General features: G+C 38.2%; 1 protein-coding gene across 1 annotated transcript in view; it reads right to left on the bottom strand.

Annotated features, from left to right (window-relative positions):
- Positions 1 to 1,190: 1,190 nt before the first annotated feature.
- PHEX (phosphate regulating endopeptidase homolog X-linked) overlaps positions 1,191 to 12,399 on the bottom strand; it is a 222,302-nt gene continuing 211,093 nt past the window's right edge. The window contains exons 21-22 of the mRNA XM_032286120.1: positions 7,035 to 7,111; positions 1,191 to 4,603 (exon numbers count right to left, since the gene is read on the bottom strand). Of these exons, the coding sequence (XP_032142011.1) occupies positions 4,501 to 4,603; positions 7,035 to 7,111 (180 nt within the window). The 3' untranslated portion in view covers positions 1,191 to 4,500. The remainder of the gene's footprint in view (positions 4,604 to 7,034; positions 7,112 to 12,399) is intronic.

The raw sequence follows: 12,399 nt of genomic DNA, 5'->3' as shown, positions 1-12,399 counted from the left end.
CCCTATACACAAAAATTCTCATTTCATGGATCATCTTGGAAAGTAGAATAAACTCTCTAAGAGGGACACAAACAGGCCATAATCAGCTACTGATTACCCACAACCTCTGTGTCATCTGATGTCCGTTTCCTGTACATGATGATATGATCTACTACACAGATGGACTGACCTAGGATACTACAAACTAGTACTTTTCCAGATCTTTGAATATATCAGTGCCAGAAAGGTGTTTAAAATAATCAACAGGGGACTCAATCTGCACTCTCAGCATAACACTAAAAGACACCACAGAGAAATCAGTATAAATTCTGTTATATGCCTCTGGATTTGTCTGAACTCAAGGAGGTAGTCGGGCATGCAGAGTCCCATACCACTCATTGTCTAAGGGTCACCAGGCATTTCCAGTTCTCTGAAAGTGCACTGGGTAAAGAGGCTCCAGTAGCATGAGGGCAGCCATCCTAGAGAGCACAGTCAATTAGAAACAAAAGCAGACTGAAGATGAGGTAAGGGCACCCAGTAAAAGGAATTTGCTGGGATCTCCACAGAGGAAACACCAATAGTATCCACAAGATGAAAGTTGAATAATTCTTTCTGTGTTTCAAATCACAACATGAAGTATTTATATATCATTATCACTCAGTAGGGTAATTGAAACAGTTTATATAAACCCATCTCCCATGTTAGACTAGACTGTTCACTGAGGCCCAGATACTGTATATTATCCACCTAAATATAGCTAGTTTTGTGATTTAAATATAATGGGTGCTCAGTTACTGTGTGCTGAATGAAAGACTAGAAATTAACTGGATTGTTAAAGAATGATAACACAGATTCTTTGATTTGATAGTAACAGTGATGTTCACTGTCATTTTTGTGAGATCAGCCCTGTCCCCTATCATCGTTGATAATTTCTTCAGAGGTATCTCTTTTTCTCTATAGAAATATTATTACAAAGGCAGTAAACCACATCTGCTGACTTACATTCTGGAAGAAAATATAATGACAACCTCGTAAATACCTTCTTGTCTATGGAGAAAATTACTGCATTCAAATCCCACTTTTCTAAGCCAAGAAAGCTAGTATAGTACAGTTATTGTACACCGTTTTTGGCAAATGTTGTCTAAAACAGGATGAAATATGTTAATAGATCTAACACATTTTAATATTTTTAAAAAAAGAAACAGAACACCTTCAACCAACTTTTTATTGTACTTAGAATGACTGTTCCATTGTTTCATAAGTAGGAGAAGAAAATACAACCAGTCTCACAATAACCATTTAGATATAAAATCCAAGAATACCCTTCTTCAAATCAGAGGGACACCGTCACTGGTGAAGAGAATATTGTATGAAGCAATTGTATATTCTTCCGTAATTTAATATGCAACTGAGGCCTTATGTTAAATGTATCCAGGAAGAAGCCTATCAAATGTTAAGTGATTACAGAAATACTGATTGAAGAAATGTATTTAGAAATGGGATAATCTAAGGGATGGAGGTTAATCCACAGGTCAGTAGACCAAAGGCCAAAGACTGCTTTTCCTTCCTGTGGGATACTTAACAAGAGATTTCAGGCTTCTCCACTTCTCTGGCACAAGCATAATCTGTCTGGCAAGTCATAGCTCCTAGCTGCTTCTTAGTGATGCTCCAGGGCTAAATAAGATAAAATTTATGTGCTATGCTTTAAGCTTCATTGAGGCAAGGCACTAAATAAACTTCAGGATAATTTATGAATCCTGTTTGCATTAGTTATGTCCAAGTCCATCTCATAAAATGAATAAATGAGAACAGGAGGCCAATGCTGACTTGGTGAAAGGTTCAGTACACTTTGGGCAATGGTGATGAGCCCAAATAAAACCACTTTATATCTAGAAAATTTTTTTACTAATCTAGGAGATTTTCACACACACAAAAAACTAACTAACTCCTTCCAATGCCCAGACAATAGTTCACTGGCAGAACATCTGGTATGTGAATAAGAGAACTGCAGCCCTAGTCTGAGATCCAACATCTAATTTCCTTTTAATTTACCATAATTATTTTTGTAAAACTTTATAGCTCTACTCCAATGAATGTGCTTAGCAAGGATTGCCAAAATCTTGTCTTCTTTTCAGAGCCACATCCATAGGCCAGCTTCTTCCTACTTTTTTCTTTCCCTTCCAGTTGCATTTTACCTTTCTCTTTCTGACAGTTAATCAGTGTCTGTTTATCTTAGCAATCTGTATCCAAGAGAAAGGACGATGAGAATGTGATTGGAAGAGTTAAACATAAGCATATATTTGGAAATTCAATCCTTCTAATTGTTCTAGCTAGTAGTGATGATTTGGTATTGCTGCTTTTCGTTTGTTGTTTTATTTAGTTTGATTTAGTAGTGGACAGCCTATCTGCAATTATCAGTATAACTGAGTTACAGCAATTAAAGTTAATCAGGATAAGAAAACTTTCTCATCTAGAAACTGTGAGGGCCCCAACTAATCACCAAGCAGTTTTGCTAAACCAACAAATGACTTAATTTCTATTTCCAAAGCCATAATTCTATGCTTTTATCAAACACTTTCTCTGACCTGCAGGAATGTGTTTTTTTGGAGTTTCTAAAGGAAATCTAGAAGAGAAACACTATTCATATTGGCATAATAAACCTCAGCTGATTTTAAACACCCAAGTGCAGGAATAAAACAAAGATAATCTCATATGTCTAAACCAAGTCAGACTCCTTCCTCCAGAGAAAAGACACATACATTTCCAGCACCCCTAACCTCATACTGCTTGTTTTTAGAAATACAAACTAAGGTCACATGAAGCCAGGTTAAGAGGAGGAAAAGGTAGCTGCCCTTCACAAGTTTATCCATTCAGAGAGGAAGAAGTCAAGGTGAAAATTGCTCTCCTCTGACTAATGCAGTATAATTGTTTCCTCATGATGGTGCCCCTCCATTTTTCTCCCTTCAGATGTTCCCATGGCTACAAAAGGCCATGGCACACACTTATATATTTTTAAAAAATCACAAATCACAGGGATACACAATGGCTTCCTGTGGTTAATCTGAACTTGTCGTTTTGCTTTTGAGATTTTCCAATTGGCCCACTTAACCCAGCAGCTTATGTATAACGAATAATGTAAAGGGAGTGTGGGGATGCCTATTTTAAGAAACCAGAAATGCCAAGTAAGAACTTTAAGGCCATTACAATTTTATCCTACACACACACACACACACACACTCACACACACACACACACACACACACACACACACTTTCTCTCTCACTAATAAGAAACAAAGTGGTTCACTTGTCAGGATAATGCTCTAAGGATAAAACACATAGTACTGCTCTTTCTCACAACTCTTCACATGACTTGAAGAGTAACAATTTTGTTTATTTGGACTATGCAGGTAATTTTAAGTTGAATCAATAAATTCTAAAATGTCATCTAGAAACTTTTCAAAATTCTAAAATGTCATCTAGAAACTTTTCAAAAAGGTTTTTTTTAAAGAGAGGTAACATTAAGCTGAAACAGAAGGGCTCTTTTCTCCCTCCTCAATGCGATGTTTGTTCCTTTGCACTAAAGGGAAATGAAAGTCATATGTTCCTAATGGAGAATCAGAAAATTCTTTTCTCAAATCTGTTCATTTCAGAACCAGGACAATGCACACATAGGAAGGTTATGAAACAAACAAGAATTAGGCTTTTAAAAAAGTATCTAGCACATAGACAATCATTGCACAGTTCATACAGATGAGACAAAATTTTATCTCCTAGTTTCCCTGCTGTTATGTAACTAGGAGGCTTTACTTACTCTGGGACCTAAAGATACATCCTCATTCCCTTTTTTCTATTTAATAAACTCAAATCCTTTACCTAGTAGCCTTTCTGCCAGCTTTGTTCATGCTAACTTGAACGGGGCAATCTGCTACATCAGATGCAAGCTGTGAGACACGTTTTCATTCCAATAGACTCCAAAGCTGAGGCAAAAACTTCATCAAAAATTGTAAAATGGAGATCAAACATATTTCTCATTTAACTACCTTAGAGTTGAGAAATGCTTTGTAATTACTGTCCATAAAATCTTGCACTGCATGCCACAGAGCAGCAAGACCTCCCAGGTATTCATGCACATGTCTTCATCACTGAGCGGTTACAAGTTTAATAGACTGAACTTTACAAAGCTACAGATTGAAATGGTATGTACCACATAACTGTGGCTAACACACTAAACTGAACAATAGCAACAATTTAACAGATAGCATTTTAACAAAAGTAGCCTAGAGATTTTTGTTGGTTTGGTTTTCTAAAGAAACATACTTGGTTCATTCTTGTATTCCATTTTATAAGCCCTACAGCTTTAAATAGATACTGTCTAGATCCAAGCAGGTCATCTACCCAAATAATGAAAATGCACTACAAATGAAAGTCTTCAGGCCTAAAGCAATGGGTGATGACGGCTCAGTGCAGCCTCCGCTGGCACTGTGCAACTGTCTCAGGATGCCATAAACCAGTGTCCCAGCTACCAGAGTCGGCAGGAGTCGATGTCTCTGTTCATTGTGGAATTGGGTGGACAGTTAAAAGCTTTCTGGAATTCTTCAAAGTTACTAATTGCACCATTGACCCTGAAAAAAGATATGTCAAAGCATGTGTCATGTGATTCTTGCACATCAATAGGTTCTGTATAAAATTGTAGCAGAATATTGCTAAAAAGAATGCTGGCATTCTTGTAATCTGCTTACAGGGAGAGAACTAAAGCCCAAAATAATTAAGTAAATTTCCAAAAAGATTAACAGACTAGAACCAGCATCTCCTGAATGCCAAGCAAATGCTCCTATTACTCTTCCAACAGTCTTCAAATTCTTATAAAACTGTATCATCACCAATACTTAGATTTTCTAACTTTTTAAAAACTTTAATTCTTTATGGAAAGTATGACATAAAGTACACAAAATATTAAATGTAGAACTTGTCGGGGTTTTTGTGTGTATATGCCCATATTACTTTCTGCCAAATCAATACATTCCAGCACCCAGAAGGCTCCTGCCTGTCCCAGACCAACAGCATCTCCAAAGATAACCACTATTCTGACCTCTATTGCCATAGCCTTGCCTGATTTTGAACTTCATGTGAATGGAATCCACAGTATGTACTGTATGGTCTTTGACTTTTTTCATCAAATATAATGTCTGTAAGAGTCATCCATGCTGTTGCATTTCCAGCTATTTTTAAAACATTCATTCGCTCTACAAAAACATTTTCTCAGAATTAGTGTTAAGTATGGAGGCTCATAGTTGGCCAGAATTTGATTAATGCAACAATCAGTTAATGCATGGTATCTAGTTATCACTGATGAGTAATTCTTCACTGGAGTTAGCTCCAATATATCACATTCTTATAGGTTTCCAACTACAGTGAAGAGTGGATTCCTACTCAGCACTTTGCCTGTAGCTGCCTTTTGGAAGTGGTATTACCATTGTGTGATTTCTGCTGCACTCAAAATTTATAGTTACTGCAGACATCAGAAATAAGCCAGCCAAAAAAAAAAACCCTCCCCCCTTCATCTATTTCCTGCTCAGCTTCATGTTCAAAGGGTTGACTAGAGACTTAGCATTCTCAGTCGATGACTATTTCTTCCCTAATGACTTTGTTACCTACGGGCATTTGAATAAATGTAATGGACTGTATCAAAAAAATCCTTATAACCTCTGTGTTTTAGCTGAATATATGGGTAGGGATGCATATTTCATAGTGTGATTCACCCTAGGCAAGTGTTAAAGATAGAATATAGCTGATAATTAGTAAGCATACACTGTGAAATTCAACATTACGGGCAACTAGTTAAGTTTTCAGAAACTTATTTCCTTTAACTATCTGTTGAGCAATTAATCTACTGTGTGGTTTCATCTGCACCATTTGTCAGTGGGAACACATTTTAGTCCATTAGAGACCATCAGCCTTCATGACAGTTTAGCCCAGTGGGGGAGAAATTTCCAACACAGTGATTAGACTTTTATGCTAGTGGGTAATTTGTAGTCAATTTCTGAAGCATTTCTAAGGCAAGATCTTAGGAATAAGATTTTAAGAGAAATTTTAGATGGCTTTCTTGCAGTATGATAATGACTTATTTAAACATTAAATATAAAGATATCCAGATATAATGTCCTAAACAAAGAGTGAATACATATAAATTATTAGGGTTTCTTGGATTTCTCATCATACTTATCTTTCCCCTAGTATAGAAAATTTCTCTCAACCTACAGGAGCTACTACAGGGTAAGTAATATTAACTTTAATTTTATTTGTACTCAACGTTTTATACATTCTGACAAGACTGTAATTTATAATCCTTTTCCCTTTTTATATAAGCAACTGTTTCAAAATATGATCCAAACTGAAAGCCAAAATGTAGACTCTGTAACTCTAGGTACAAATTATAATTGCTAAACAATACCATATATCCTCCTTTGTGTTCAGAGCTGTTTAGAAAGGGGGAGTTCATTCACGTTTGTTGGTTGACTGTGTGGAAGAACAAGAGGTATTAAAGGGGATATTCTTTAAAACAAAATAAACCAGAGCTCTAAGTGGTTTTAAGGCAGAGTACATCAGATCTCATCCTTTCCTAAGACAATAAAGGCTAGTTTGTTTTGGACCGAAAAAGCAAGCAGTTCAATAATCCAGTTTACTGAGATTCTTTCAAAAACTAGAAGATAACAAATGGGATTTAATACTAAAGCTATGATTTGGATTCCAAATTACCTTTGGAATGTTGTACAGTCTCATGGGCCCTTGATGTAGCACTAGACTAGAGATGTATGTACAAGTACCCACCCGCAGAAATTCAGTTGAGAGACTGCTGACTATACCAGCCTACTACTAATGAAAGAAAAGATACTTAGTTTCTGTGAGGCCAGATAGTTTTTAGCTGCAAAATGGAAATCATACAGTTCACAACATGGGATTTTTTCAGCTCACCTATCTGGTAGAGCCCTTGGATGGCTGGGTGGGGGAGGAAGTGGGGAGATGCACAGGTAATAACCGCCATCACCCATTTACCTAAACTGAGGGGGGCTGTGAGCGCCAATTTGGACTTGTTCTCGGGCAGCTTCTGGTCTGTAGGAATTGCACCTCACCTAGAAGAGAAATGCATGGCAACAAATGAACTTCCATTCCAATTATGTATTTTCTACTGTCTTAACTGCTCCAAATTATACTAAAGAATACTTTTAGATTCAATGGATGACAAACAGTTTTAGTAGATCAAATAAAATCGTCATCAGTAATAACATCTATTATTCTGATCCCCAGAGTAGAGGAAGATTTTATCAGTGTGAATAATTTCACAATCTGAGTACATTAGAAAGGTTTCCAGACAAGTGCTTTAAATCAAGAGCATCATATATGTGCCTAGGAATCGATCAGTGTATTCATTCAATGAATTTAATGTTTGAAATAGTCCTTCTCAAATTTCACCATAGTTATTCAAATCAATAAAATGAACCAGCCACCCATTATTGAGGATGGTGATGAGAATTAGTAGTCTGCCGCCCTAAGCGCCTTGCTTGCTTCACCCTAGTGTAGGCCTAGGATTCTCCATCTCCTTTGAAGCTGGGCACAGCTAGATGGCTTGCCTCTGGCCTCTGAAGTGTGAGCAAAAGTAATATATGTTACTTCCTGACAGAAGTTTTAAGAGCCTTAAGATGCTACGTAAATGGCCAGTGCACATTTCTTTTCCACTCCTGTGGTATCCATGGAACCACATGTCAAGAAATAGACTCTAAAACCCAAATTCCCTTTTTTTTTCTGAGACAGAGTCTGGCTCTCACCCAGGTTGGAGTGCAATCGCAGCTCACTGCAACCTCCAACTCCTGGGTTCAAGCAGTTCTCCTGCCTCAAGCAGCTGGGATTACATGTGCACACAACTATGCTCAGCTAATTTTTGTATTTTTCTTTAGTAGAGACGGTGTTTTACCATGTTAGCCACACTGGTCTCGAACTCCTGACCTCAGGCAATCCACCCACCTTGGCCTCCCAAAGTGCTGGGATTACAGGCATGAGCCACCACGCCTAGCCCAAAACTCAAGCTCTTGAGTAAAAACTAAAAGAGCCCCACTGCTGATTCATGTTAGACATGGAGAGTGAACAAGAAATAAACTTATGTTGTGTTGCTTCTGCAACGTAACCTATTTTGTCCTGACTTGACATGTGACTTGAGATACGATATGGTCTTAAAGGATGAATTGAACCAGAACACATAAATATGGAAAAATATTCTAAGTGGAGGGGGAAATGGGAGCAAAGATTTGGCTGAGAGGAAAGAGAACAAGACATTTAGCTAGGCTGCATATAATGGTGCATAACAGGCTGCAGGGGGAGAGGAAGGACAGTGTCAGATTTCTGAAGTCCTGAACAATTGACCAGAGTGTTTAAACTATAGTTAAAAGTCATTCTTGAGCAGGAAAATAATAATATCCAGATTTTTAAAAGATTTATCTGGCAGGGGTGTATAGTAGGAGGAAGAAATTAGAGACTAGTTAGATTATTTATAGATAACAGGAAGGTTCTCAATGGATGTCCCCTAAATAAGTAGAAAATAGAATGGAAAGAAGAGAAGGATTAGAAGAATATCTGAGCAAAATGACAGGTCACAGCAACTACAGGGATATAGAAAGCAGGAAAGGTAATACAATGTTGTTGCTTTTTTTTTTTTAATTGCATTTTAGGTTTGTGGGTACATGTGAAGAACATGGAAGATTTTTGCATAGGTACACACGTGGCAGTGTGATTTGCTGGCTTCCTCCCCATCACCTATATCTGGCATTTCTCCCCATGCTATCTCTCCCCAACTCCCCACCCCCCACCGTCCCTCCCCTATTTCCCCCCCAACTGACCCCAGTGTGTAGTGCTCCCCTCCCTGTGTCCATGTGTTCTCATTGTTCAACACCCGCCTATGAGTGAGAACATGCAGTGTTGGATTTTCTGCTCTTGTGTCGGTTTCCTGAGAATGATGGTTTCCAGGTTCATCCATGTCCCTACAAAGGACATGAACTCATTGTTTTCGATGGCTGCATAATATTCCATGGTGTATATGTGCCACATTTTCCCTGTCCAGTCTATCATTGATGGGCATGTGGGTTAGTCCCAGGTCTTTGCTATTGTAAACAGTGCTGCAATGAACATTCGTGTGCACGTGTCCTTACAGTAGAACGATTTGTAATCCTTTGGATATATACCCAGTAATGGGATTGCTGGGTCAAGTGGAATTTCTATTTCTAGGTCCTTGAGGAATCACCACACTGTCTTCCACAATGGTTGAACTAATTTACACTCCCACCAACAGTATAAAAGTGTTCCTACTTCTCCACATCCTCTCCAGCATCTGTTGTCTCCAGATTTTTTAATGATCGCCATTCTAACTGGCGTGAGATGGTATCTCAATGTAGTTTCGATTTGCATTTCTCTGATGACCAGTGATGATGAGCATTTTTTCATATGTTTGTTGGCCTCATGTATGTCTTCTTTTGCAAAGTATCTGTTCATATCTTTTGCCCACTTTTGAATGGGCTTGTTTGTTTTTTTCTTGTAAATCTGTTTTAGTTCTTTGTAGATTCTGGATATTAGCCCTTTGTCAGAGGGGTAAACTGCAAAATTTTTTCCCATTCTGTTGGTTGCCGATTCACTCTAATGACTTTCTTTTGCCATGCAGAAGCTGTGGAGTTTGATTAGGTCCCATTTGTCTATTTTGGCTTTTGTTGCCAATGCTTTTGGTGTTTTAGTCATGAAGTCCTTGCCTATGCCTATGTCCTGAATGGTTTGCCTAGATTTTCTTCTAGGGTTTTTATGGTGTTAGGTCTTACGTTTAAGTCTTTAATCCATCTGGAGTTAATAATTTTAGTGTAAGGTGTCAGGAAGGGGTCCAGTTTCTGCTTTCTACACATGGCTAGTCAGTTTTCCCAACACCACTTATTAAACAGGGAATCCTTTCCCCATTGCTTGTTTTTGTCAGGTTTGTCAAAGATCGGATGGTTGTAGATATGTTGTGTTGCCTCCGAGACCTCTGTTCTGTTCCATTGGTCTATATCTCTGTTTTGGTACCAGTACCATGCTGTTTTGATTACTGTAGCCTTGTAGTATAGTTTGAAGTCCAGTAGTGTGATGCCTACAGCTTTGTTCTTTTTGCTTAGAATTCACTTGGCTATGTGGGCTCTCTTTTGGTTCCATATGAAGTTTAAGGTGGTTTTTTCCAGTTCTGCGAAGAAGGTCATTGGTAGCTTGATGGGGATAGCGTTGAATCTGTAAATTACTTTGGGCAGTATGGCCATTTTCACGATCTTGATTCTTCCTAACCATGAACATGGAATGTTTCTCCATCTGTTTGTGTCCTCTCTTATTTCGTTGAGCAGTGGCTTGTAGTTCTCCTTGAAGAGGTCCTTTACATTCCTTGTTAGTTGTATTCCTAGGTATTTTATTCTCTTTGTGGCAATTGTGAATGGCAGTCCATTCTTGATTTGGCTCTCCTTAGGTCTGTTATTGGTATATAGGAATGCATGTGATTTTTGCACATTGATTTTGTATCCTGAGGCTTTGCTGAAGTTGTTTATCAGTTTCAGGAGATTTTGGGCTGAGACGATGGGGTCTTCTAGATATACAATCATGTCGTCTGCAAATAGAGATAATTTGACTTCCTCCTTTCCTATTTGAATATCCTTTATTTCTTTTTCTTGCCTGATTGCTCTAGTACTGGCTAGAACTTCCAGTACTATATTGAATAGGAGTAGTGACAGAGGGCATCCTTGTCTAGTGCCAGATTTCAAAGGGAATGCTTCCAGTTTTTGCCCATTCAGTATGATATTGGCTGTGGGTTTGTCATAAATAGCTTTTATTATTTTGAGATACATTCTGTCAATACCTAGTTTATTGAGGGTTTTTAGCATAAAGGACTGCTGTATTTTGTCAAAGGCCTTCTCTACATCAATTGAGATAATCATGTGGTTTTTGTCTTTGGTACTGTTTATGTGGTGAATTACGTTTATAGACTTGCGTATGTTGAACCAGCCTTACATCCCCAGGATGAAGCCTACTTGATCATGGTGGATAAGCTTTTTGGTGTGCTGTTGCAATTGGCTTGCCAGTATTTTATTGAAGATTTTTGCATCTATGTTCATCATGAATATTGGCCTGAAGTTTTCTTTTCTTGTTGAGTCTCTGCCGGGTTTTGGTATGAGGATGATGTTGATCTCATAAAATGATTTGGGAAGGATTCCCTCTTTTGGGATTATTTGGAGTAGTTTCAGAAGGAATGGTACCAGCTCCTCTTTGTATGTCTGGTAGAATTCGACTGTGAACCCGTCTGGACCTGGGCTTTTTTTTTGGGTGGTAGGCTCTTAATTGCTGCCTCAATTTCAGACGTTGTTATGGGTCTGTTCAGGGTTTCGGCTTCTTCCTGGTTTAGGCTTGGGGGGAGGCAAGTGTCCAGGAATTTATCCATTTCTTCCAGGTTTACTAGTTTATGTGCATAGAGTTGTTTATAATAATCTCTGATGATGGTTTGAATTTCTGTGGAATCTGTGGTGATATCCCCTTTATCGTTTTTTATTGCATCAATTTGGTTATTCTCTCTTTTCTTTTTTATTAATCTGACTAGTGGTCTATTTTGTTGATCTGTTAGAAAAACCAGCTACTGGATTTATTCATATTTTGAAAGGTTTTTTGTGTCTCTATCTCCTTCAGTTCTGCTCTGATCTTAGCTATTTCTTGCCTTCTGCTAGCTTTTGAGTTTTTCGATCTTGCTTCTCTAGCTCTTTCAATTTTGACAATAAGGGTGTCAATTTTAGATCTCTCCTTGCTTCTCATGTGGGCACTTATTGCTATATATTTTCCTCTAGAGACTGCTTTAAATGTGTCCCAGAGATTCTGATATGTTGTGTCTTCATTCTCGTTGGTTTCGAATAACATCTTTATTTCTGTCTTCATTTCATTGTTTATCCAGTCAACATTCAAGAGCAAGTTGTTCAGTTTCCATGAAGCTGTGCGGTTCTGAGTTAGTTTTTGAATTCTGAGTTCTAACTTGATTGCACTGTGGTCTGAGAGACTGTTCGTTATGATTTCCGTTCTTTTGCATTTGCTGAGGACACTTCCAATTATGTGGTCAATTTTAGAGTAGGTGTGATGTGGTGCTGAGAAGAATGTATATTCTGTGGATTTGGGGTGGAGAGTTCTGTAAATGTCTATTAGGTTTGCTTGGTCCAGGTCTGAGTTCAAGTCCTGGATATCCTTGTTAATTTTCTGTCTGGTTGATCTGTCTAATGTTGACAATGGGGTGTTAAAGTCTCCCACTATTATTGTGTGGGAGTCTAAGTCATTAAGAACTTGCCTTGGGCCGGGCGCGGTGGCTCAAGCCTGTAATCCCAGCACTTTGGGA

Source organism: Sapajus apella, unplaced genomic scaffold (genome assembly GCF_009761245.1).
Source record: "Sapajus apella isolate SASKATOON/1434 unplaced genomic scaffold, GSC_monkey_1.0 scaffold17, whole genome shotgun sequence".
Classification (NCBI taxonomy): Eukaryota; Metazoa; Chordata; class Mammalia; order Primates; family Cebidae; genus Sapajus; species Sapajus apella.
This window is presented reverse-complemented; position numbering and strand designations above follow the sequence as displayed.